The following is a 26307-nucleotide window of genomic DNA, read 5'->3' as shown; positions in this document are numbered from 1 at the left end:
CGGTTGACCAACCGGTTGCCCCGTGCCATTCATGTAAAATTTACTCTGTTTTGATGCTGTTTTGGATGCTGCCTGCTTGTGCTTGTTCCTGCCTTTGTTGATGCAGATGTTTCCCTTGGTGGCAGAGGTATGCAATCTGTGGGAGAGGTATTCAGTGAAAGTAGAATGAAGGTGGCAGAGGTATGAAGGTGGAATGAAGGTGGTATGAAGGTGGAATGAAGGTGGTATTCAGTGAAAGTGGAATGAAGGTGGCAGAGGTATGAAAGTGAAAGTGAAAGTGGAATGAAGGTGGAATGAAGGTATTCAGTGCTGAGAGGTATTCAGATGTTTCCCTTGGTATAGAGGTGGAATGAAGTGGTCTGTCAATTGATATAGAGGCTCCATTCTTGAGGTAGGTGGTGAGGAAATTAATACTCAACAAGTCAAGGTGTGTGCAAAATGAGGCATGGTAAATGGAATGAAGTCACTGACTGGTAGCTGGTATGTGTTTAATGGAAGGTAGGTGGTTCAAACGTATGCAGTGTAGTGTGTGCACAAATAATTGAACACATTATGATTTGTAGGTGGAATGCATTTATCCAGATTCATGTTCAAATAATTGAAGACAAATAATTGAAGGCTTGTTAAGTGTTTTTTTACTCTGTCTGTCGAATACATGTCAAGTGAGGTAATAAATGAATGAGAAGATCAACATCAGTAAATCAATGGCACATCAATAATGATTAAGACATTATTATGAAATTATGATTATGCACAAATAATGATTATGCAGTACTTTGAGGTTTTATTATTAAATTAAGAAGACTAATTATCAGTTAAGATATTATGAAATTATGATTATGCATATCAACATCAGTAATTATCATTTAACACATAATTATGAAATGTGCATAAATGGATGTGGTATTATGATTTCTGGCACATCAACAAAAATTTGAAGACATGATTATTAAATTTATGTGATATTTGGAGAGGTATTTAGGGTAGAATTGAACACTGCACAATTCTAAATATTAAAGATTTAATCAGACCAACAGCAGCTCATCACATAACTTCTGAATTACTTAGTTCATATAGTGCTTAGAAACATGAAGATTACAAACAAGACAACCTTTTCATTCCAAAACTTGAAACAAAATTACATGTATTGCTGTGATGAATTTAGTGTTCACCATGAAGATGCCACATATGTTCTACTAAATCATTACGGAGGGCGTGATATGCATCCTTATCTCTAATACCTAAATGACGAGACAAAAATGTTTGGAAGTCATTCGTAGGAGTAGAAAAAAGTTGCACTGGTGTGTTGGTTGATGAAATTTCATAATTGAAGTCAATGTGCTTCTCCCTCTCATCTTCGACAATCATATTATGTAAAATAATACAAGTCTTCATTATGTTGGCAAGCATTTTCGAATCCCAAAAACATACAGCACCACCTATAATTGCGAATCGAGATTGAAGGACTCCGAATGCCCGCTCTACTTCTTTCCTGGCAGACTCTTGCACCATTGCAAAATGTTGTCTCTTTGCTCCCTGGGGAGAAGAAATTGTTTGAACCAGTGTTGCCCATTGAGGGTATATACCATCAGCAAGGTAATAACCCATATCGTAATTATGTCCGTTAATCGTGTAATGGACAGGGGGAGCTTTACCTTGCGCAAGATCAGAAAACAAAGGCGATCGGTTCAACACATTCAAGTCATTGTGTGAGGCATTCCAAAAAATGCATGCCAAATCCATAAGTCCAAAGATACTACTGCTTCAAGAATAATGGTTGGCTTCTTTTGATGGCCTACATATTGACCTTGCCATGCCTTTGGACAATTTTTTCACTCCCAATGCATGCAATCTAAACTTCCCAAAATGCCAGGAAACCCCCGAACCTCTCTAATAGCAAGTAATCTAGCAATGTCAGTTGGTGTTGGAGATCTCAAATATTCTTCACCAAATATTTCAATCACTGAATTACAAAATTGTTGCAAACTTTGAATTGCAGTACTTTCTCCGATACATATGTAATCATCAACTGCATCTGCTGCAACACCATATGACAATATTCTCATCGCTGAAGTCATTTTTTGTAGGGGAGATAATCCAAGTACATAAGTTGCATCTTGTTTTTGAAGAAAATATGAATTGTGTGCTTGGATTGCATTCAAAATTCGTAGATATAAAGGATGATGCATTCGAAAACGTCTCCGAAATACTGTAGGTGAATACACAGGATTTGCAGCAAAATAATCTCCAAACAATCTATCGTGACCCTGCCTTCTATTTCTGTGTATATACCTATGACCTACAACAGAACCACCTACCTTCTTCGAGCTATCACTCTTCAGAATCTGAAACATATTAGTATTGTTCTGCTCATAAGCTCCTAAAAGTGTGACGATATGTTCATCATCAGATTCATCATCAGAAGAAGATGAAGAAGAAGAAGATGATGAAAATGAAGTCAATATCATGGATTTGAAGGTATTCATGATGCTCTATTTTGTTCAAGTTATGAACGTATCAGTTTTGTAGAGTTGTCTGGCATATGGATAATGGATTTATGTGAGAGCATAATTCATACGCCAGACATATATGTAATGAAGGGAAAAATGGAGGGAAAAAGAAATAGGAAAAAGAATTGGGAACAGAAATGAAGGGGGAAAAAAAAATTTGGCTGACCGGTCGACCCGCCGGTCGACCAACCGGTCGCTCCTTCCTCAGTTCACAGAGGTGGGTTCAAACAGTTCAAAAGGGTTTTTAAAAAAAAAAAAATTACTCTTACCGGTCGACCCACCAGTCGACCAACCGGTTGACCCACGGCATTTGATGCACCGTTGGAGCACTCGGTATCAGATTGAGAAAAAAGTCATTTTTTTACTCAGATTTGGTGAAAATTTTGATTCAGGGTTGGAGATGCTCTTAGAGCTCCAAATGTGCTGATATCATAAGATTCTGTCAACAGTTTAATGGTTGATTTAACAGAATGGGGGTCTTATATATTGTTTGAAAAAATAGAAAAAATTGGTGTAATTTTGAAATTACAAGTGGAGTCCGTGCAATTATGCAAAACTTTAAGGGAGGTAGATGTAATAATTTCATCTAAGTTAGTCGTACCCAAAAGCAACCATCACCCGCACTATCCAATTAAAAATCATTTTCAACGTAATCTTCATTAACTTCCTCACATATAAGAGTTGAATAATGAAAAAATAATAATAAAATAAAAAAAGTCATTTGGGAAGAAAGTTTTTTTTGATTAAAATAGTCAAATAAAAATAAAAACTTATTTTTTTACATTTTTTTTTTAAATCTAAAAATTTGAATTTTTTTTTTTAACTTCTCAAAATAAGTTAAAATAGTTAATAGTACAAAATATCACATTCAAATTATAATAATTTTATTTTTTTCTCTCACAATCATTAAATCAACTAAAAAAAAATCAATTATCTTCTCAAACACAATTTTTTTAACCAGACTAAAATAGTCAATTAAGTTGCCATTTGACAATAATTTTTTTTGCTTAAAAAGACAAAATAGACTAAGGCCTCATTTGAGAATATGTTATTTTAATAATTTTTTTGCTTTTTAACTAAACTATGAGATATAAAAAATAATGTGTTTGGAATGACTTTTTAATTTTTTACGAAAAGATGTGCAAAAGTAGAGTGAAAGAAATCGTTGGTAGAGTTTTAGAATTATGATTTCAGAATAGAGTTATATTTTAAATTTGTGAGTTTTAGAATCATGATTTAAGTGTGAAAAATTTATTTGGTTATGAATTTTGAATTGAGTTTGAAATTTTTGATGTGACATATGATATTTGACTCAAAAACTTACAATTCTTAACCAAGCATACAATTCAAAATTCTATACAAAACTCATAAAAAAATTTAAATAAATGCGAAAATATTTTTTATTTAAAATATAAAAAACAACATATGCCAATTTTCCCAACAAAAAAAAAAAGCATCGTTCTGATCAATTGGCCGAACGACTGGATAGTCCAAATTTCAAAATTTAAAACTCCGCCTGAAACAAGTTTGCAAAAGTGAGTGTAAAATTAATTTTTGAAAGTTATATCCAAACACTACACTCAAATATAAATGTAGAATCATGATTAGAACTGCATACTAAACACAACCTTTGACTTTTTAATATAAGTTATAGGCTTCTTAGTTTTTTTAATAACTTTTTGACTTTTAAGTCAGAAGTGTTGCATGTCAAATGAGGCCTAAATAACCAATAAAATAAAATGTTACATCTAAATCATAATTATTTTACTTTATTTCTCACAATCATCACATCCAAACCCAAAAAAAAATCAAAATTTCTTCCTAAACGAAACTAATTTAGCTAAATTAGCCAAAAAAATCAAACTAAATTAGCCAACTTCCCAAACCACTTCGTAGTAACAATTGATCTATCTATTATTTACAACAATTTCACTGACTTTCAAAATATTTTGCAAATATTCGAAGCCATTGACAGAGTGACTGTATTTGTAGTTGAGAGCTGAGATGCAACACCAATTTGATAACATCTTTATTTTATCTATCCACACAAATTGTTTAAGAAGCCTCCCAATGCTCTTCAGATGTAACTAAACTAAAAAAATTTGTTAAAATAACTATTGCCCTAACTAGTTCATTGGAGAGAGTAAAATAGAATGATGCTAATTATAATAGCCAGCTAGCTATGTTAAAAAGCCTCTTGGGGATGCTCTAAGTGGGGATCAGCCAAAGACATTAAAATCTGAAAAGAATGTATGAACCAACAGAAAATCCACTTTAAACTCGTATCAAGCACATAATGTAAAAAATGTTATATTGCTCATCCCAATTCACAACTAGAATTTCCTCCAAAAATAAATAAATAAAACCAACTAAAGTTTACCAAGGTTTTTTTTCATAATTTAGAACTGCATTGCAGTTGTAGTGACACATAATATGCAAATACTGAAAGAACCAAGACATGGGATGAGAAAGAAAAGAATCCAATCAATGTTATAGATCCTCATTTTTCCTGCACATGACTGAACTTGTTTCACCAATTTCGCATGACCATATGGTAAAAGCTGGCGCAAGGTCAAAAGAATTCAATCAAATATAGAAATATAAAATCAACCTTGTCACATGCATATTTAGGGAGGTTCCTGCGTTTTGATTTTGACCACATTTAAACAATAGCCATGTGACAAAGCAGTTAAAAATCAAGTCTCCCTGTCTTAGACGACCCAGAACAGCTACCAGACGTGCCATAAGAACTCCCACTTGAACCATCTATGGGGGCTTGATTTAGACATTCTAAAACCAATGACCTCCGCTTTTTCAGCTTCATTGAGAATGTTGTTGCCTCCAGAATAACTGGAACCTGTGGATAAGTTTGAATCAACCAACTGCAATTGAAGTAGATAATTTCCCAACAGATTAAATTAATTATTCTGCAGATCCAAGAATTTGTGGGTAAAAAATTGTATTCTTTCGCGCTCGTACAGTTGGCAATGAGTAAAATGATATAATAGAAAATAACATACAAAGTAGAAGACAGCACTAGTGCAAAACACACTCATCTCCTACCTGGGTGTTAAGACGGGCCACTTTGTGCACATTGAGAAGGCCAACCATGTCTTGATAACCAGTGAGAAGGTTTGCCAACTCCTTGTCCTCATCTGATACAAACCCCGGTTTAAGGATTAACATTCAGATAGTAAACTTAACAATGCTACTAAGCCAATGGCATACCTGGAATTGCTCTGACGGATAGTAAGGTGTCGGCCAAATGCTGCCATCTCTTTGCAATGGATGGTGAAACAAGGGATGGTGGAAAGGTTATAAGAGCAACTGCATTTGAAGACCGAACCATGCTTTTCAAAGATCTGATAAAGGAAAGCATTTCCCATTCCTACAATGATTATGTGCGAAAAAAGATATTGATAATGCTTATTACGATAGCAACAGCAGCCGCTAGAACAAGTGGTAGAAGCCAATCACTAGGATTTCCATTAGCAAAGCATAATGAAGTGGGTTTAAGCCTATTTAAGTAAAAGAAGACATTTTAGAAGGAGAAAGGGCATAAGAGACTATTAACAATGCCAGCAGAATCTCTTCGGGGGTCATTCTGTTTCCCCACACCATTTCTGTTTCCACACTAAGAAGGACATTAGTACACACTGCATTTCTTTTCGTTCAGTAGTTCATAACCAGACCATTTTTTGTTCACTAGTTCATATCTGAACCATGGGTTTTCATTCAGTACTAAGTTTCTAAATCTAAGGGTGTAAAAATTTTTTGGTGTGTGAACTAATAAAATGTGTGAATTGAGAAAAATTGGCGCATGGAAGTAGAATCTCCCATCTCTTTGCCACTAACCATATTGGAATATTCACATTGTGGAGCACAGAATGATTGAATGGTGATGCGACCAGCAGATGTTATGTTGCCATCAAATCTGGGAACAGAACAAAGAGGTGGTTAGAACAAAAATCAAAACAATTACTTAGATAACCCAAACAGATTCCAACCACCAAAAGCAGTTGAGCAAGATGGATTTTTTGAAGGAAAGCATGTAATTTGTGAAGAGATATGAGGGATTAATTGAATCTGTTCCCCAATAAATATAAAGAAATATCCATTCATGTTTTCACCTTCTCCGTAAATCAAAAGTGAATCATAATTTGACAGAAGCTGCAAAACACGTGAATATTGTTTTCATACTACCTTTAGCAGGTCAAATGCATATGGGAGACCATAAGAAACTAAGAATTTTTTTTTATTTTTTTTATATATAAAATTACATTAAAAGAGGCACCAAGGGGGTGCAACCCTTGTACAATAGGATCTATACCATCTATATATCAAATGTCTACTCAAAGGTCTCTAAAAATCCAAAATTTGGATCAAAGACAGATAAACAGCTCCTGAATCCATCTTGAAAGTAAGCCGATTCTAGCTTGAAAAGTTTGTCCAGTATATGAAATATAATAGAATTCAGCTGAAGTACAAATGCAAAATCAAGGATTGTAACCTTCAAATAGGAGTGGTGACTTCCATCCAAAACAATTGAAGCATAGTAGAAAGTGAAGCATCTTTGTTCTAAATCCTTTCAATTTTCCATGTTTTAGAATTGATGGGGAGTTTGACACACAAAAAAAGGAAGGAATATTTTTCCTGTCTCCCCTGAAACTGCTTTTTTGATATAAAAGTGCATCTCACTAGATTCTCTCTTCCATCATTTTTTTATTTAACAAAATTGTACAATTTCCATCATCATAACAGATTACATAAGACTGCTAAGTTGGGGCAACCACATACAATTGGAAGAACAATTACACAAGACTACTGAGTTGAATAACTATGTGGCAGTATCTTAATTCAACTGCTTATGCATGCTGAAACTTTCATGCCAGGACAGGACGATGTAGAATGGTTTAGGGAAAGAGAGAGAAACAAATTGACCACAACAGATATCTCATTTCAATCTCAACAACGAAATGAAAACATAACTCTTTGTGCCAAACCCCTAATTATATTAAGAAACTAGTTCCTCAAATATTGGAAACAAACTCAAAATTCCTTACTAATATTTGTCTAAATAATAATGTAATTTGCCAATTACATTTATTGGCCCAAAAATTCTTCGGTCCACGCGATGGAACCACGGGCTTCACCTTAGGCTTCCAAAGCGGATAATGGGCCTCCAAAGACTTAAGGGTTGCACCATCAATTCTCCTACACTAAAAAGAACTCAATTCCAGCAAGTTAGCAGAACGACCAAGAATTCCATCCGAACAAGGAGTCGTCAGTGGGCACAAATAAGGGCGTATTCTGTAGAGCCATCAAAGAGTAGATGTTAGCACGGACCGCATGAGTGACATCACAGTCTCAAATCTATGCCTAAAGAATATGACGGAGCTTAAGAGGCAAAACGTCACATACGACCATCTCTTTGTGCTTGTCAATGTTGAATGCCACGTGACACTACTAGTTGACCTTGAGTTTAGTATTGAGGAAAATTAAGTTCAAGATACGACTCCATTTTCAAACCCAATTTCTTCACGGCTTCTTCAGACACAACATTAGCACAACTCCTAGTATCAATCACCAAAGAATACACTTGATCACCACTATTCACCCTTGTATCAAAAATCTTAACTCTTTGTAGCTTTCCAGGTTCTTTTATGGCTTGTTTTGTAGAAGCCAACAATGGTCAAAAAATACCAAACATATCATTAAGGAGATCGTCATAGGATTCCGAATCAAGGGCATCAACAACCTGTTCATCAAGCTTTGTTTCTTAGATTCTTTTACCCCCCAAAGTCTTCATTTTCAATAACTGGTTTAATTGGCACATTAATCTTGGGAGAAAGGCAATCTTGAGCTTGATGTCTAAAACGTGGACAATTAAAACACTAGGACTTAATGTTATCTCAATAAAAAGACTGAAAAGGACTTGGAGTAGAATGGGAAGGCCAATCAGGAAGTTTTCTGCAAATGAGTTTCACAAAAGTCTTCCATTTGAAATGCTACTCGGATTGCATCTTCTGTATGTAAAGTCTATTAGCAGCCAATCCACCAAAGAGTTGCAGATTGAGTTGCGGGTTGAACCTCTAACAGTACATGGAAATCATGACATCTTCAATCCATGAGGAGTTGCGGGTTGAACCTCTAACAGTACATGGAAATCATGACATCTTCAATCCATAAGAACTTGGACCTGGTAGCCAAATTGTAAAACAACCTACTATAGTTATCCATGGACTTAATCCCAATTATGTCTAGCTTCATTATGTTTTCGCAGATATTTAGCCCACCAAATTCTAGATGTTCACTTCAAATTTTCTCCCACAAAAAAATTATTTTCTTTCCTCTATCATGTGATACCGACAAAAAAAAAAAACCTCTTTAAACTACCTAACCAATCAAAAAATACCTCTGGATCGTGGTCCCCATTAAAATCTGGAATTTCTAATTTGGCACTCTTGTCTTGTCTACATCAGACAAGCGAGGATCCTCTAGTATTCGTTCGTGTTCATACCCAACATCATGAGGCAGAGAAGTACCCAAAGGTCCAATAATCATACCCTTATCCTTTCCTTTGTCTTTCAAAACAAGACTTATTCAAAGGTAACTTGCACTTGGGTCAATGTCATCCTCAACTCCTTGTGGAATTGGTATAGGGATTCAACTTTTGAGTTTAACTCAGTGTTGGTCAACGTGTCTTAGGAAAGGAGGTTTTGGGCTGGGTGGAGCTCAATTTTGGGCTTAAGTGATAAGGTTTGGACCAAGTAAATTTGATTGTGGGTGATGTATGTGGGTTGGTTTGGTGTTGAAGCCTTTGGTTTTTTAAAAATATAATGGATTGGGGTAAGTTTTAAAAGTTAAGGACAGGTTTTGAAGGAAAAGGATTTAGGTTGGGTTGTTTGAAGGATCTGGGCTGGTTCTTGAGATTAAATGAATGGGTTCTGGTGGGCTGATTGGTTCGGTATCAGGTTGAGCTATTAGTTAGGCAAAAAGGTTGGATTGTAGGAAATACACTGGGATAATAGTTTTGGCTATAAAGCAGGGTTGGACCACTGAGGGGTTAGGTTGGGGCCTCAAGTTTTAGATTTATGGTCCGTTTAAGGGTGAAGGGGGGAGGGCCAAACCAATGGGTCTTGAAACTCTACTTGTCTCGTCTTCTGTCGTCATTCTCAATGAACAACGTTGGTGTGATGCTGACCTACAAACTACAGCAAGGACGACGAGACAGGAAAGCTTTGGTTGTGATCTATGGCAGTGATGAAGGAAGCTTCGGTTGTGATCTATGGCGGTGATGATGATCTCATCTTTTATTGATGATGACGACAGCAAAAGAAACAATGGGAAGATGCTGGAGGACTCTACTGATGTTGACAATGACAATGGCTGAAAATGAAGCTGGTACCATTGTCAATGACGATGGCCAACTCTTCCAACAAAGAAGGATCCATATAAGATTTGATACCAAATTGATGTAGAATGGTGGGGGCAAAGTGAGTGAGAGAATTGGCCATAGCCAATGTCTCCAATAATTAAATTATGGGAAATTTAGTCAAAACCCCTCAATTGAATCCTTGTTTGGTGAAAATGACATCCCAATTTATTTTTCTTCATAAACCCCCTAAGGAGAAAACACATAATTGAGTAAGAACAAAGTAAAATATCTCCTTTTTTTTTTTCCTTTCTTGGACAATATTGTCAGAGTAACATATTACTGTGTTACTGTGAACCAAGTAACATATTACTATCAAACAAAGTAACGTGTTACTGTTACTGTTTACATTAATTTCAACAGTAATAAATTATTATTTTTTTTAAAAATAATTTCAGAGTCAACAAGAATCTTATTTGATAGATCTTGATGAGAGAATTCTAAAAATATTCATTTTATTAAAAACTGATATATACATTAAAAGTTATATTATTTTAAAATTTAATATTTTGATAATAGTGAGATTTGTTGGATTTTTCAAGAAAAACTTTTGTACTTGTCCTTAATGCATTAAAATTTTATTATAATGGGATTTTGACCAAATCCTCCTAATATTATAACCAAAACTCACTATTACAATGCCAAAGACCTAACATTTATAAGCCAAACCCTAATTAAATTAAGAAACTAATTCCTAACATTATTAGAAACAAAATCAAAATTCCTTATTAATATTTATGTTTTTAAATCTAAATAATAAAATTTACCAATTACATTTATTGGACCGAATGTCTTCAGTCCACATAATGGACCCACATGCTTCACCTTATGCTTCTAAAGTGGATAATGGGCCTCCAAATAGTTAAGGATTGCACCATCACAAGAAAATTAAGAAGAAAATGCAACAAACAAATCGTAGAAATTAAGGGGCAAAAATATTGGAATATGTTAGATTTCAAGTTTTACCTCATTAAAGTTATGTGAACAAAGACCAACAAAGCAAAACTTACAGAAAGTGAATAAATGAGTTAGTTTGACACATCATATCAAAATAAATAAATGAGCAAGTTTGACAGTTCAGAGAACCCAGATAGGTGTATCAAAGACCTGCAAGTGTAGATATTTGATCAAGAAAATGAAAGTACCTAGGAAGTTGGGCTAAAAATGCTGAACAACAGTCACGGAAAGTGGCAAGATTCTGAGAACCTTGAAGGCTAATGCAATCAATGTGCTGACCGCTAAGAAAGTGCCTCTCTAGAGGCTTCCGCAAATCAAAATCATTGCAGTACTCAGGTTTTCCATCTGCATTAGAAAGAAGAAAAAAATATATATATATATATTTAAAATAAAGGAGCTTCATTATAGTTGCAAAATCCCCAGCTAGACCTCCATCATTTGCAAATTATCAACATAGATTATCTTTTAGGAAAAATAACTTGAATGATGATTTTGAAAGTACACGAGGGCACGAAATCATGAATTAAACCACATACAAAGTTCAGTCTAGCAAAAACTGTGTAGAAACTATTTAAAGAGCATGTGGAGCTACACCTGATACATGAAAAGTCTACGAGGTGGTTATTGCTTACTCTACATGATCAGTGATGGAATTAGAGTGCACAACTATTAGTAGAAAAATATCAGTCAATACATTCAGTGTTTGCCATTTATTCAATCTTTATCCAATATCCAGTCTTTCCCCATTCCCTACACTACACCTATAGCATCTTACACATCTCTCTGCTATTCTCACTTAAAATAAGGCTTCAATGCTTGACATTGTGTATTGTAACTGAATATTTTACTCACTAGTCAAAAATTTGTTTTTCTTGCCCCAACAACATATGTAGATTGAAGACAATACCACGTCACTGTAGAAACTACCACATTGTCCTTTCAAAAACTTTCTTATTTATGCAGGTGCTCAATTACAAAATAAACGTCTTTCTCCTACTCAACAAATCTTACAAAACTACCTTAGCAATAATTCTTGCGAGTCAAAGAGAAAGCACCCTAATAAGTAAAGGAAAACACAATTCTAAAGAAACATACCTTTCTGACCCTCAAAATTTTGCTGATGTTCCCCAAAGTATTTCCTATATTGCCATGCTATCCTTAACCCCTTCTCCTGCAATTAACAGAACATATTATTTACAGTCTTGATATTTCCCAAAATGCCAATTCTCCAAATAAATGTATAAATGTGTGCATGGGTGAGTGCACACCAAAGTTCTAAAAGGCTTTATTGAGGCTTTCATTGAGGCTCACCTCGAGGCAAGGCATATACAAAACACATTGACGCTTGATTTTTAGGTGACTCACGAATGACTTGCGCATCACAATATGAGGCATGCACCTCAGGTGCATCTTCTATGCCTTTTGCGAATAAGCATGAGGAGTACACATATGAATGCTTATCTTGGGTTGTTGTAAAACTTGGTCTAATACAATCTTGATATTTCCCAAAATGCCAATTCTCCAAATAAATGTATAAATGTGTATACAGGTGAGTGCACACCAAAGTTCTAAAAGGCTTTATTGAGGCTCACCTCGAGGCAAGGCAGATACAAAATGCATCAAGGCTTTGATTTTTAGGTGACACTCTCAAATGGCTTGCGCATCACAACCTAAGGCATGCACCTCAGGTGCATCTTGTACGCCTTTTGCTAATAAGCATGAGGAGTACACATATGAATACTTATCTTGGGTTGTTGTAAAACTTGGTCTAATAAATGGTTTAAACATATAAAAAAATACGATCCTCTTTTGTAACTATATTCTATGGCAAAAACTAAAGTAAATAACCAACCAAGAAAAAACACAAAGCTCAAACTCAAGTAAGAATATTGTTTTCACCTTCTATGAGAGTAAACTTTCTTCTCTACAGTAAAATGTTCGACGCCTTGACGAGCAAAGTATTTACACTTTTATATTTAATTTTAAATATTTTTTAAAACTTCAAAATTTTCTTATTTGTTTACCAAATATAGAAGTTCGAAATTTGAAATGTTTACACCTCGATGCCTTCAGGCTTAAGCCTCGCCTCATGAGGGATAAAATGTCTCCCATTACACATTTGACTTTAAAATCTTTGGTGCACACTCATGTTTCGCAGAGAGAGGATAAAGGGCTACCTGTTCTATGTCATGCTCACGAGATTTATCATCTTTAGATAATATTGGATTGGGCAAAGTACCAAGAAAAGCTCTTGGTTCTCTTGAGGGACTAGCATAAAGAAGAGGTTGGTTATGAACCAATCCTTGAGACATGAAATTTCTCAACAGAAGCATATGATGAGGTGCTTCAGTGTCTTCCATCACCATAACTAGGCTTCCCAAAGAGAACCCACCTCCTAAAATCTCTACAGCATGACATATGAAAAAGAAAAATAATTAGCAAACACATAACGCAAAATGGTTGCACCAGGAAAATGGCAAACAAGATAATCAATTTACGTTTTTTTGTTCATCATTAGTAACTCCAAAGCAAAATGGGAGTAAGGGGGGTTACTGTCGAGATCTGGTATTCCGGACGAAACAAAGATTGTTCCATTTGGTCCATACTTGAGTCCAGGGACCTGAGAAGTGGGTGCAACTGAAATGTTGCGAGAGAAACTACTCGACCGAGTCTTCGTTGCAGCCATGGCAGCAACAATGTTTTCTACCACACCTAGAGAAAAGAACATGAATAACAGAATTTGTCAAAACTTTGTTGTAAGGAAAACAACAAACAACAACAAGAATTTAATGAGAGTTCTTAACCACTGTATCTACCCTATTCTGGTATATTGTGATTCAAATATTAAATTAGAAACTTAAACATTGCAACCCACCAAAAATATTAAGAGATAAGTAAAGAGTAAAGAAAACGAGGTAACTTAACTTAAGTTAGAACCTTTATTTATTAAGGTCATTAATCACAGCAAATAGGCATTGAGTCAATACTTTCACTGCCAAAAGAAAAACAGCCCAATGGCTATATAACACAGAAATAATGCATACTTCTGATTCCAAGCCCAAGATTAAAGAAAGGGAAAAAAAATTAAGGAAAACCTGAACAGATGCAATTGAACTACAAATAATAATAATAACAATAATTGATCAAAGAAATTGCCCAAATATGGTGATGGAAAAGAAGTAAACCAAAGATGGAAAAGAAGTAAACCAAAGAGGGAACAAACAAAACAAGTTATTCACATAGAAAACAAAACATGAGCCTATTATTTCCCTTATTTCAGAACCCAACCCACCCCCAAGAGTGGGTTAGGCAGAGAGGGGGTAGTGAGGAGAGAGAGAAGAGAGAGAAAGGGGTTCGGTGAACTGTAAAGAGAGGGAAGAGAGAGGGAGTTCCATACCTTGATGATGGTGCGGTGCAGAGATTTGCTGCAGAGACGATGCTTTCAACTCTACTGTTTCTGGCGTTCGGATCCTCTCTTCTAGACTGATTTTCCTGGAGAATTACTCCCAAACAACGTCGTTTTGGTGAGTGAAACAAAACAGAACAAAACCAAAACTAAAAAAAAAAAAACTCGAGTTCCACCTTTATAACAAAATAAATTCTTAATTTTTTATTTTATTATTTTTAAATTGAATTATTTGTCTATTTTGTTAAGTAAAGTTGATAGAAAAATAGATATTTTAGTCATTAAACTAAATAAAAATAAATATTTTAAATATTCTATATTTGAATAATGATATATGTATTAATTAGTATACACACTAGTATACCAACAGATAATGTGGCATAATTTTAGAGATTTTAAGTATTTGTAATTTGTATAATAAATAGGGTCATTAATGATATCATAACACTAGTTAGTACACTAATATGTACACTAATTGATACATATAGCACCACTATTTATATATATCTACATTGAATTTAATGATAAAATAGTTATCCTCGATCATGTATTGATGTTTTGCTACTCCAACTCCACCTTCCTCCACTTCAAAGGTATTTCCATCCAAGATCGTGTTAGTGATGTTGGGTAAAAGTGTGTTAGTGATGTTGGGTAAAAGTATGGTGACGTCAGTGTTATTATCATCAATAATCATGTAGTTGATAATTTGTGGCTCCAACTCCATTATTCCTTCATTCAAATGTCTCACCAATCAAGCTTTTTAACATAGCTCTCTTCGAAGACGACTTAGTTTATGTTTTGTTCTGTTATCAAGAAACCCTAACCAATAAAAAGAGAAGTTTTAAATAACATAGAGAAATTTCTCTTCTTTCAAAACAATGAAATCTCTATTTTAAGACATTAATTTTCAAATTTGTCATTGTGGAACCCTCGTTTGAAAATTTTAGTCCTAAATATGAAAATAGGAAAATAATTTTTGTATGCCCTTTAATTTTGCACTTTTTAGTGATAAGTGAAAATTCCATCATATTGAAAACAACAAAATTTCACTATGTTGAACATAGTGAAACTAGTCAAATTTCACTCTAACTAAAATTATTAAAAGCAGAGAAGATAATGGAAATTTGCGACAATATGCATTAACTAAAGTAAAATTTTACTCTCCTATAGAAAAATTACAAGGAGAATTTCACTTTTAACATCTACCACCACAACTTTTTAAAGTCGACACCATAAAACACTTTTATCAATCATCTCTCTGAAATCTTATTGCCATTTTAGTAAATCAGAGGAGGGTTTGAAGTGTGAGGTTCAAATTGGATAGATTGCTACTATTTGTCCAATTCTAGAAAGACATAGACTATTGATACAAATTAGAAGTCAATGATAAAAGTGAGAAAAAAAAAATTTTAAATGGGCAAATTGTACTTCAATAATATTGGGATGACTGTCTCTTTTTACTATATTTGGTATACCACCTTATGTGACACATGTACATAAAGAGTCCTATATGAATACCATTAATATTCAACAAATATATGTGCCCCATATAAAAGGGTATGTAAAATAGGATAAAAGAAAATGGCCATTCTGGTATTCTACATTATAATTTACCATGATATAATGATTTTTTTTTTTTTATTACATTCATGTGCTTTTTTTTTTATCTCCTGTTTTTCAAATAATGATAAGGTGGTTTGGTAGCAGCAATTGAAAACCTTCATGAACAACAATTGAGGAATTGTTGCCTTCGGCCAAAAAGGATTTTTTATTTATTTTTTATTTTTTAAAAATAAAAATAGCAATCATTCTTGGTAGGACCACAATGAAGAGAGAAATGTGAAAATAAATAATAATAATAATAAAAGTAGTGTGATTTTTTAATACAAAAAGAAGTGCTACACTACAGCCACAGAATAAGTTTCTCTCCTCAGTATTTTGAATGATGTACAAAACAGAGTTCCAAACCTTTGGGTCCAAGGACATCTTCTATGTTTCTATGTACATCACCCAAAATAATTTGGATCAGAATTTTGTTGCAGACAAGAATGTGGAATATGCATTTGTACTATAACACCAAGCCAACTCCATTTTAACATTTTTCTCAGTTTATAAAATCACTCTTCACCTCTAAAAAAAAGTAGTAGAGGCTGAGAAAGTTGTAACAATTAAAATCTAAAAATTAAAAAAGGGAAAAGGAAAACACAATTATTACATAATTTTTGGCCCCGAAGACAACGAAATGCAAATTGGCTTTTCTTGCTTTTTAATTTCACCTTGACCAAATCCTTTTCTTAGTGTCCCTCTCCTTGATTCCTTGAACCTCATCCCTGCTGGTTCGGCTATGAGTGAATGGCCTTTGACTTTGAGAAGTTGAAACAGGCTTGACTGTTCTTGTAATCCTAGCAAATGGTTTAGGGGGGTCTGATTTCCTGCCCTTATTATCATTTAAGGAAGTTGATAAACTGATTTTGTTTTCTGTTTCACCATTCCTGGATGATTTCCTTCTTCTGTCATGAAGAGATTTGTTCCCTTTCAGCAATGTGGACCCCTGACTCTCTTTCTCTCGGCAGTTTATCGAGTTTGAGCTCCTAAGAATATGGTGGTGCTCAATATCATTCATCGTCTCATATCTTACATAGCATTTTCCTTCAAGTGGAGTGGCTCCTAATGCATCAGTGGAATCCAAACTTAGCTTGAAACCAAACTTTTGTTCTTGCTCTCTCAACTTATCTTCAAGCTCCTTAATCTGCCATTACATATGGAACACAATTTAACACTTCTAGCTTCTTGCATAGCAGCTCGAAAATCAACCAATTCGAAAATCATATAATGGCACCAGAATTCCAAAGATTAATTCAGAAAATAAGGAAGCCAATAATTTTGACAAAGTTCACAAATCTGATTATAAACTGAGGAAGAAACTACCATTCACTGATTATTCAAATAAAAACATAAAAGAAAGGGCCGTTCAAATTAGAAACAAAATTATTGAAAAATTGTGGGATAGATTGTGTATTGTGGATAAGGGAAGCAGAGAAGTCAAGGCTTTTTTAGCATGTTGGGCTAGTAAAAAAAGATGTTTATAAATGGATGTGTGAGGATGTGTGAGGATGTGGGGAAAGCCTAAATTGACATGGGATGTGGAAGTAAAAAATAATATGAATTTATTTGATTTAAATGAGTATTTAACCCTTAACAGAGCAGAATGACTAAAAATGATTCTCACGTAGCTGACCCATTTGATTGAGAGACAAGACTTTTTAGTTTGGTTTGGTATCTTTCATTTTCCTATTTATCAATGTTATATTATTATTATTTTTACAACTAGGACACATGCATTTGTGTCGAACCAGGTACCAGTACCACACAACAAAAAGGTTGGTGGTAACTGGTAATTAAAGGCAACTGCCCACGCAAAAACTATGGGTGCAATATCAACCAACTGATTCACTTACTAATCCAATAACAAAATAAAGAGAGGAAAAAGAAAGGCAAGACCTTTTGACGAAGTAAGGTCTCTGAGTTCTGTTCGTGCTTCTCTTTCAGTTTCATCTCCAGTTCCTTGACCTGAAACAATATTGTGTATTAACTGTTACTTTTAACTTATCATTTACATATAACTTACAAAAGTTACAAGAAAAACCTCTACTCATAAGTCTAGACAACCTTATGTTGAAGGGTAACAGAGTAAGACTCAGACTGTCTCACTTGTTCTTTCAATCTGTTTTCAAGATCCTTGACCTGCTTGACAAGTTTAAAAAGCAGTTAGTTTCTGCTTGTCGTATTTTATTTTTATTTTTTTAAATTGAACTGATCTTTGGTAGATCCCCCAGAAAGGGCTTTTTTCAGCCGCACTACATAACTATCTACCTTAATCAACACATCTAATTGGCCATGAATTGTATGAAAGAAAATAACAAAATAACAAAGGTTCAACACAAAAACCTGTTGGTAAGTCGTAGATTCTGATTGCTCTAGCTCTTTAAGCTTGTTCTCCAGCTCTTTTACCTTCAGCAGATGCAAGAGATCTGATTAACACACTTTTTGACAAGTTATAGGAACAAAAGAGCATCAATCAATTTGCTTGAGGCAAAAGCCACCTTTTGTTGAAGACAAGTGCAAATTTCATCCTTCCCCTTCAATCTCTCTGACAAATGCAAGACTTGCTTTTCTGACTGGTTCAGTAATGCTATCTGGCCTTCAAGGTCTTTAATCTTCTCTTGTTGGTTTTTGTAACACTGATCCTTGCCTCTGGCCTTACTTTCCAAGTTTTGTAAACTATCCTCTAGCTTCCTCAGGGATTCATCTTTGAATCTGGATTCCTGCCTTGCTTTATCAAGCTTCAAGGAAATCCATGAAAACAACAGTCAAATGAACTATAGCCATTAAGAAAAAGGTACATTTTCACATAAAAAATATATATATATGAACCAAACATACCATCATTTTCATTTTCTGAAGCTCACTTGTGTCAATTTGCCTTTTTGCAGGACCCAACTCAACCCCTCGAACCCGGGTCGCAAAGTTCAATGAACTCAGAGTCTCATTCAAGTCTTGCTCTGAAGGGCTGATTTGCACAAACATTAAGGTTTTAGAGTCACCCCCTGCAACAAATAACATGTTTAGTATGCAGTAAAAGCAGACCAGTTGACCCTTTCAAGGATAATGTTTCAAGTGTGCTCAAGGGAAACTTGGCCTTTCTATAATCTGATGCCCATATAGTGACTGGTTCAATTTGGATTCAAATCGAAGACGATGAGACAAAAAATGTAAAACTAAAGAATTGGTTAATTGGTGTATTATCAAGCAAAAACAGACAGTTGACCTTTTCAAGGACAATGTCTCAAGTGCTCAAGGGAAACTTGGCCTTTGTAATCTGATGATATGCCCAAATGACTCGTAAATCAGACTTCCAATCAAAGGTGACAAAACAGAAACTAAAGAATTGACGTACCTAATGAATGCTGAAGTAGATGTGTCAGCTTAGAGTTCCTGGAATAAATAAAAAAAAAATAATAATAATCAGATGCCGGTGCAGTTGCTATTCAACGAAAGAGGGCAAGTGATTTTTATTAAACTGGACCTGTATGGAATATGACTACTTTTAGTTGCTAAAGCTGATATCACATCTCCAAGAGCTGAAAGTGATCTATTGATATTTTGAGCTTCCTTGAGGCGATCCCCTTGCGCATCAGTTTTTGCAAGCCTCTCACTGCCTGCCAAATCCACAAGCCAAAGCTTGCTATTGGTGCATTCACCATTCATCAAGTTTTTTGCTCTTACCATTATACAAAGCATGCTGAAGAAAAGGGAAAAAAACATCATTAATATAAATTGAAACAAGGAAAATGGAACAAAACATACCAATAAGTTGAGTCAAGTAACATAGAACAAATAAAAGCTATGTACCAATGAGAACGGCTGCTATGCTCATTCACGTTATTGGATCCAACAGCCCTGGCACTGCTTCCAGCCTGCAGTACACTCCAGATTTGGCTTGTGTTCTCTACTTTGGCTTCCACTATTCCAGGAACATGATGAAACCCTTCAGAAGCTTGTTTTATCTCCAACCTAACATGTCCCAAGAATAGTATAATTCAATAGGTTGTGTCATAATTTAACTCAACCGAGCTAGGTTGCCTTCCCACAGAGTTAAACATTTGAATGAAGTCACAATGCCTACAACGGTTTACTAGCTTGGTTGAGTTATTCTACATGCATGCCTGCAAAGAAATGATAAGAGTAGTTTTACTTCTTTGATGTTGGTGATGCAGCCAGCAGGTCCCTAATTTGCTCATTGTAGACTTCAAGCACGCTAACAGATATATTGTAGGTAAAAGTTTCTCTCCTTTCGTCAGCAATTTTGAACAATTCCTCTAGAGTCCTATAATTGACACCTCGGTTTTGCTCAGTACCCTCCATTGTGAACGTTTTTCCTGTTCCTGTTTGCCCATAAGCAAAGATACAGACATTATAGCCATCCAACACTGACATCACCATTGGAGAAGCGTCCGCAAACACATCAACTGTCAACAGAAACAGAAAACTCCTTGTGTAAGTAAAAATTTGAAAGGTGTTTATAGTGTATTTCATGGCATAGTAGTAGTGCATAAAACTACCTTGATCATCTTTTGGTGTGTAAACGCGGTCGAATTTAAAGGTCTTTTTGGTAGAACCACCACTCAGGATCCCAAGTTCCCCATCCTTGGCTGCATCGAAGTCCACAACTGTTTCATGCCCAGCTGTGACCTCTGCCTTGCTTAAAGGACGGCATCGGCAAAATACCCTGATGTTTCCTGATATTCATTCAACAACAATAATTAGAACCTTTAAGTTGTGAATGTAACATAACATATTATTGAACTATGTAGGATGATAAACACTGAACATGCCTTTTGCCTCCTGAACTTCGTTATATAGTTTCCTTCTCTTTCTTTGCTCTTCACTGTACTTGACTTTTAGATCCTCACACTGTGCAACTGCAAAGTGATTCGATGCAGATTTATAATGCATGCTTCAAATGCCAAGCCATAGAGTTATGTAAAACTTACCCAAGGACTGAACTGCGAAAACCATTTTATTCATTTCAGGAATTGAATCAGAGCATTCATGTGCTTCGTGAGAGAGTTGAGAATGCTCCTCTTTCATCACCTGTGCGACAGATAAATGACACATATCAGAACTTCATACACATAAAAATAAATTGAGAATATGAAGGTATAAAAATTATGTCCATGTTTCATAAGGAGATTACATTAATTACCTTTATCTTCTCCTCTAAATTATTAACTGCGGCAACCCAAAACTTCTTATCATGCTCATACCTGCTAGAAATATTCCTCAGCTTTTCAGCTTGTTTCTCCACAGTTTCATCTAAAAGAAAAAGGGAAGAAAGAAGGAATCAGAAGGGTTCCACTGACATGGGACAAAAAAACCAGCCTAAAAAAATGGTTGCATGAATCTTAACTCTTAAGCATGGTCCCCACTATGTCTTAGAATAATCCTGGGTAGACCTGCTCAGAAGATGTGTTTGGTTTGTGTTTTGAGATAAATTTTCAAAAAAAAATTTGGGGAGAGAGTTTAGAAATTTTTTTGGTTTGTTTGGTTGTAAATTTTGAAAATAGTTTTGGAGTTTGGGATGATTTGATATTTTGTTGTAGTTGAGTAGATGTATGTGAGAGAAAAAGTGATTGAGAAGTGTAGATGAGAGAGAAAAAAAAAAGTGATTGATTGAAGTGTAGGAGAGAGAGTGATTTTTGAAAAAATTTTCAAAAAATTTGAACCAAATGAAATTTTGAAAATTTTTCTCAAAAATTGTATCTTGAGATACAAACCAAACAAGCCAACTGTCTTACAACAACACAGCCCATGAGCTTTTCTTATAGCACAACACCATTACAATGGTTAACTGCCCAAAGCTTTTTGGAAGATCAAACTATAGGCCAACTTTTTGGAAGATCTATATGCAGAGTCCGGATTCTCGGCCGCCCTACCCGGCAGCCCCCAAAACAACGTCGTTTTGGGGGCAAATTTTCAAAAAAAAAAAAAACGCAGAGGAAGAGAGGGAGGAAGGAGAGGTAGAGGGAGGAAGGAGGAAGGAGGAGGGAGGAGGAGGAGGAGGGAGGGAAGGGCCGGACTGGAGGGGGCCATAACCGGTGGGGGAGGAGGAGGAGGAGGAGGCGGAGGCGACGGCGACGGCGGTGCAGCTGCGGTGACGGCGGTGCAGCTGCTGCGACGATCCGGATCGGGCGACGATCGGACGGCTGCGACGGCCGGCGGCGAGCTGCGATGGTGACTCGCAGCCTCCTCCCTCCTCCTTCCTCCCTCTTCTCCCTCTCCCCTCCCCTCTGGTTTCGAAGAGAGAGAAGGCCAGAACGAAGAAGAAGAAAAGAAAAAAAAAACAAAAACAAAAACAAAAAACCCCCAAAACGACGTCGTTTTGGGGGGCTGCCGGGTAGGGCGGCCGAGGATCCGGATTCCTATATGCAAGCCCAAACATTGACTGAGAAAATCCTTCTTTGAAACTATTTTTCAGATACCAAACATATTTGCTTGAAATAAAAGAAAAGCTCACACTAAACCCAATTTAATCCCATCTTACCAAGAGAGTATGTCTGGAACAACTTATTGTCAAGTTCCATCCTAACCTTCTCTAGCTGCTCATTTGCAGCAGTTAAGGACATCCAGGCCTGATAACATTCATCTGTCTTGCGTTGGCACTGGGTACTCAGCTCTTGTATCTTCTTCTCATACTTGGCAGTTGATTTCATTTGCATGACTTTCTTCTACAAATCTCAAACAATTCAAATATGAATTTAGCATATCACAGAGCTTTAAAGTCATAATTCTTCATCTTGACCTTTAACATACCTGAGCTGAAGGAACATCTATCTCAGCAGCACAGTTGCTGCATACAAGATATTCATGTTTCACCTGTAAAGCTGTAACCAAGTCAACAAATAGGCACTATTAGAAGTTGCAAGAGAAAGATATGCACTGTTGACTATAAATTTTTACGGAAATCATAAAAATAAACATTTAAGAACATAAAACAACCTGACGACTTTGATGCTCTCCTTATGCAGATCCCACTAACCAAAGGACTTCCATTGACCCCTTCAAACCTTATTACAATCAGGCCATCATCCTTAACAGAAACCCTTGAATCAACCAACTGCAATGGCTTGTTGGCTCCAACAATGGAGAAGATATCAAAGTCCGACAGGATCTACAATATGTACATATAAAGAAAATTCTAAGTATAGAGTTCTCAAGAACATGAAGTAATCAAAATAATGTTACTTGTGTAATTGACTTGCCTTCTCATCCTGCATGAATACATTGAATACCCTCATTCCTTTAGGCCCATAAGTGTTTATAATCTCTACGAAATGAAGATCAACATAATATTCTCCAGGAGGAAAATTGTCAAACCGATAACAGAAATTTCCTAGTCGTGCGGACCGGTATATAAATGCATAATCTCCGCCCCCAGTTATGTGCTCGTCAGTTTGGAATATATCTCCTCCTTGAAAACAGGTATCAGCCATAAACCTTATAGTGGAATCTGCTTCTATTGCAGCATCCCCTCCAGCATTCACAAACATCAGGACTTCCTCTGATTCAATAAACCAATCTAACAAAGTAAACACTTCAATCCCCATTTAGAACCTAACAAGTAGAAGGAAAAATTTTATTTCAAAACTAAAAGCCTAATACTCTGGGCCTTCATTTGGTTTTTGGAATGATGAGAAGGGGAAAAAAGTTTGAAAATGCACAAGAAGTGAAGCCAATTCAAGCAATTTCTCTCACAGGGATGAAGCTAGGGGGTGGCCATGGCCCCCGCCTAAACTTTTCCAAATTAACAAATTTGTATTGTATGTAGAATTAACCCTCGAAGTTTTGAAAAAATCTTCTATTAGTTCCCTATGTTGCAAAAGTATTCTTATAATGTAGATAAGATGATCCCAAATTATTTAATATAATAATATGCTCCTATTGATTTCATTATTTTTGGATTATTCATAAAGAGAGATTTTTTTATTTACATCAATTAATGAAATGCCTTCAAATCGTGAAGATTATAACTATATAGCTCAAAAGTTGTATGAAATAATTGGAGTATGTAGTAAAAAATGATTGATATAAATTTACTGATCTTTTTTATTATTAGTTTTTTTTTTTCTTAAAGCTTATGTTAAAATTTCTGTTTTGTTAAAAGATTTTTTTTTTTTGCTCCACTTATTTTGGCCTCCTCCAAAACAAATTTCTGACTTCGTCCTTGACTTCACCTCATTCTTTCAGATATCAAGGTCTCAGCCTCTGTTTGGTTGCTGAGAGAATTGAAGGTGTACAACTATAGTGAACTTCAGAATCTGGTTTTCCATTTTCATAATTCCATCAACAATGCCAGCTAGTTCTATGAACATTTGTATAGGCTTTGGCCTTCTAAGTTCCCTAACTTTTCTCAGCAACCAATAGACAATTAGAAAGAAAAAATAGTTAATTTATAACAAATTTAAAGCCAAATTAGTTGAACCATTCAACACATGGTAAATCTAGTTCTTTTGTGAGAATACAAGAACAATCATTTCCAAATACATCAACATTTTAACAAAATTAAACTAAATACCAGAGAATGACTAGGAAATCAAATCTTGCTACTGTTAAATAACAAAATTCTAGGGTTTCAGGCATTTGTAAACACAAATCAGGCATGAAAGAACGCAAAGCCCAAAACGCATTAGAAACCTAATCTGAATTGGGGAAAAGCATAAATCTAACACAACATATACCGACCTTTACAATTCGGCCTCGTAAACCCATTTAAAATCAGCCTGGAACTCGAATCACAAACCATACAATCTACTGAAGATTCATCGTCCTCGTCCCTGGGCAGGTCTTTATTTCCATGATTCAAGGGTTTATCCCAATCAGAAACCCTAGAAACATAGGGTTCTGAGGTAAAAGTTTCTGGATCTTGGCCAAGAATGTTGATTTGGATATCTTCCATGGGGTCGAGAGTTTTGGGTGTTTGGGAACTGAGAAAATCTTGAAATTACAAGAAGAAATAGCAATCTTGCGGCGGAACAGCGTGTGGATAGAACAGAAGAGAGTGAGTGTGTGTTTTGCTTCTCTTCGGTTGTGCGTTGTAAATGTTCAAATTTCAATTTTTCGTGACCGTTGTCAGAACTAACCGTTACTCCTTTAACCTAAAATCTAAAATCAAAGGCCTGTCTGAATTATGTTCCGCCAATCATTAAAATACACGTGTAATTACGGTAGGAAGCTTAAAGGTGTAATGTTAAAGCATCCCCACCGTAGCACCTAAATTTTATCTAAAATTATTATTAAAAAATTTATTTCTTATTTTAGAAAATTACAGTACTTTCTCATCTGCTTAGAGCATCTTTAGCAGCCTCTCCAAATTGTTCCCTTACTTATTTTAGCGGGTTGGAACTCTTTTATAACTCCTCATCAACTCTCTTATAAGTTACTCTAAATTAATATTTACTACAGTGACTCCCTACAAATAGAAAGTTATTGTAATTCCTTAATATCTGACAAAATTGCTTCGCCAGTCGACCCCCCGGACGTCCGGCCAGTTGATCGGCCAGTCGACCCCCTTAGTCACTGCTCTCAGAAGAAGACACCAAAAGCAGACACCAAAAGCACTTGCATGCGTGTATAAAGATGATTCATCATCATCACCACTATCTCTCTCTCTTTACACACACAATCCAGTGTGAATCTCCCACAAAACCCATCTTTTATCTCCACTTTCTAACTCTTTCACGTTCTTTACTCAGTCCGTCTTTCGATTTTCTAATTAAAGCCCATTGCTTTCTGAGTTGGATTGTTGAGTTCAGATTTATCCGAGAAGTGTACATCAATTTCTCAAGACATTTTATGTGTAGAAGTGGAATTGGGTATCTTTAATGTTCATATCTTTAATTTCAATTCAAGAAGAAGATAAAAAAGTGAAAGAATAGGGGAAAAATATTTTAATAATATATTTTAAGAAAAGAATAGGGAGTTTGTTGGGGGAAGTAGATGAAAAGTGATTCCTAAAATAATGAATGGATTTTTTAATAATAATTTAGGATAAAATTTAAGTAAACTGATGTGGATACTCTTACTCCAACAACACTCCATATTCTTTCTCTATTCTATTAAAATAATCTTTTTAATTGCTTTTAAATTTGAATATTTTTTCAATAATAAAATAATTATTACACATACCAACTAACTTTGCAATTTTAGGCAGTGGGTCTCCTACTCAAATTGTAGAATTTTTCAAACAACAACGGTCATTTTTTCAATAGTCTAACAGTCATATTTTTTAAATTATATAAATAGCACTATTGGCTCTCCTATTTCAATCTAAAGCCAATTTCTCTCGAATTCATTTTCTAAATTTTTTTCTATGGCTCACAATCGTGTAATCGATATGATTACTAATGATAAAGACTCTTATGACTAGTTAGACATATGTA

The 26307-nt window shown here is 35.2% G+C and overlaps 3 protein-coding genes across 8 annotated transcripts; all 3 read right to left on the bottom strand.

Annotated features, from left to right (window-relative positions):
* Positions 1-1832: 1832 nt before the first annotated feature.
* LOC114291559 (uncharacterized) lies at positions 1833-2468 on the bottom strand. Its single transcript, XM_082923850.1, has one exon. It carries the CDS (start codon positions 2466-2468, stop codon positions 1833-1835), a length of 636 nt encoding a protein of 211 aa, XP_082779976.1.
* A 2417-nt stretch (positions 2469-4885) lies between these two features.
* ELO1 (Paxneb protein-like protein) lies at positions 4886-14468 on the bottom strand. 4 transcript variants are annotated; one of them, XM_028248108.2, is made up of 9 exons: positions 14300-14468; positions 13456-13614; positions 13080-13306; positions 11998-12073; positions 11091-11247; positions 6366-6444; positions 5739-5898; positions 5574-5665; positions 4886-5392 (listed from the first exon to the last, which is right to left on the bottom strand). In XM_028248108.2, exons 2-9 carry the CDS (start codon positions 13586-13588, stop codon positions 5240-5242), a joined length of 1077 nt encoding a protein of 358 aa, XP_028103909.2. In that variant the 5' UTR covers positions 13589-13614; positions 14300-14468; the 3' UTR covers positions 4886-5239. The 4 variants fall into 4 exon arrangements, with proteins under 4 accessions (XP_028103909.2, XP_028103908.1, XP_082723034.1 ...); XM_028248107.2 differs by having other exon boundaries at positions 4886-5367; XM_082866908.1 differs by having other exon boundaries at positions 13401-13614; positions 14300-14420.
* Positions 14469-16370: 1902 nt separating this feature from the next.
* LOC114302968 (kinesin-like protein KIN-14R) lies at positions 16371-25046 on the bottom strand. 3 transcript variants are annotated; one of them, XM_028248092.2, is made up of 19 exons: positions 24611-25046; positions 23131-23429; positions 22868-23039; positions 22682-22752; positions 22413-22596; positions 21075-21184; positions 20863-20962; positions 20704-20790; positions 20431-20607; positions 20064-20337; positions 19721-19882; positions 19395-19610; positions 19266-19303; positions 18752-18915; positions 18412-18651; positions 18257-18319; positions 17978-18052; positions 17810-17878; positions 16371-17057 (listed from the first exon to the last, which is right to left on the bottom strand). In XM_028248092.2, the coding sequence occupies exons 1-19, from the start codon at positions 24822-24824 to the stop codon at positions 16581-16583; spliced, it is 3192 nt and encodes a 1063-aa protein (XP_028103893.1). In that variant the 5' UTR covers positions 24825-25046; the 3' UTR covers positions 16371-16580. The 3 variants fall into 3 exon arrangements, with proteins under 3 accessions (XP_028103893.1, XP_028103892.1, XP_028103894.1); XM_028248091.2 differs by having other exon boundaries at positions 23131-23447; positions 24611-24992; XM_028248093.2 differs by having other exon boundaries at positions 23131-23482; positions 24611-24936.
* Positions 25047-26307: the final 1261 nt, after the last annotated feature.

The sequence above is a fragment of the Camellia sinensis genome, chromosome 4, assembly GCF_055761805.1.
Source record: "Camellia sinensis isolate YWXY chromosome 4, ASM5576180v1, whole genome shotgun sequence".
In the NCBI taxonomy this organism is placed as follows: domain Eukaryota; kingdom Viridiplantae; phylum Streptophyta; class Magnoliopsida; order Ericales; family Theaceae; genus Camellia; species Camellia sinensis.
Note: the sequence above shows the minus strand (reverse complement) of the source record. Positions and strands in the feature narration are given on the sequence as shown.

Excerpts from the sequence above, each read along its gene's own strand:
- LOC114302968 (XM_028248091.2), bottom strand. The coding sequence starts at position 24,824 with ATGGAAGATATCCAAATCAACATTCTTGGCCAAGATCCAGAAACTTTT. Across the intron at positions 22,753-22,867 it reads GAGAGCATCAAAGTCGTCAG|CTTTACAGGTGAAACATGAA; the intron begins GTTGTTTTATGT and ends ACTTGGTTACAG. Across the intron at positions 20,963-21,074 it reads ATTTAGAGGAGAAGATAAAG|GTGATGAAAGAGGAGCATTC; the intron begins GTAATTAATGTA and ends TCTGTCGCACAG.
- ELO1 (XM_028248107.2), bottom strand. The coding sequence starts at position 13,588 with ATGGCTGCAACGAAGACTCGGTCGAGTAGTTTCTCTCGCAACATTTCA. Across the intron at positions 13,307-13,455 it reads CGGAATACCAGATCTCGACA|AGATTTTAGGAGGTGGGTTC; the intron begins GTAACCCCCCTT and ends GTCATGCTGTAG. Across the intron at positions 11,248-11,997 it reads AAATTTTGAGGGTCAGAAAG|ATGGAAAACCTGAGTACTGC; the intron begins GTATGTTTCTTT and ends TTTCTAATGCAG.
- LOC114291559 (XM_082923850.1), bottom strand. The coding sequence starts at position 2,468 with ATGATATTGACTTCATTTTCATCATCTTCTTCTTCTTCATCTTCTTCT.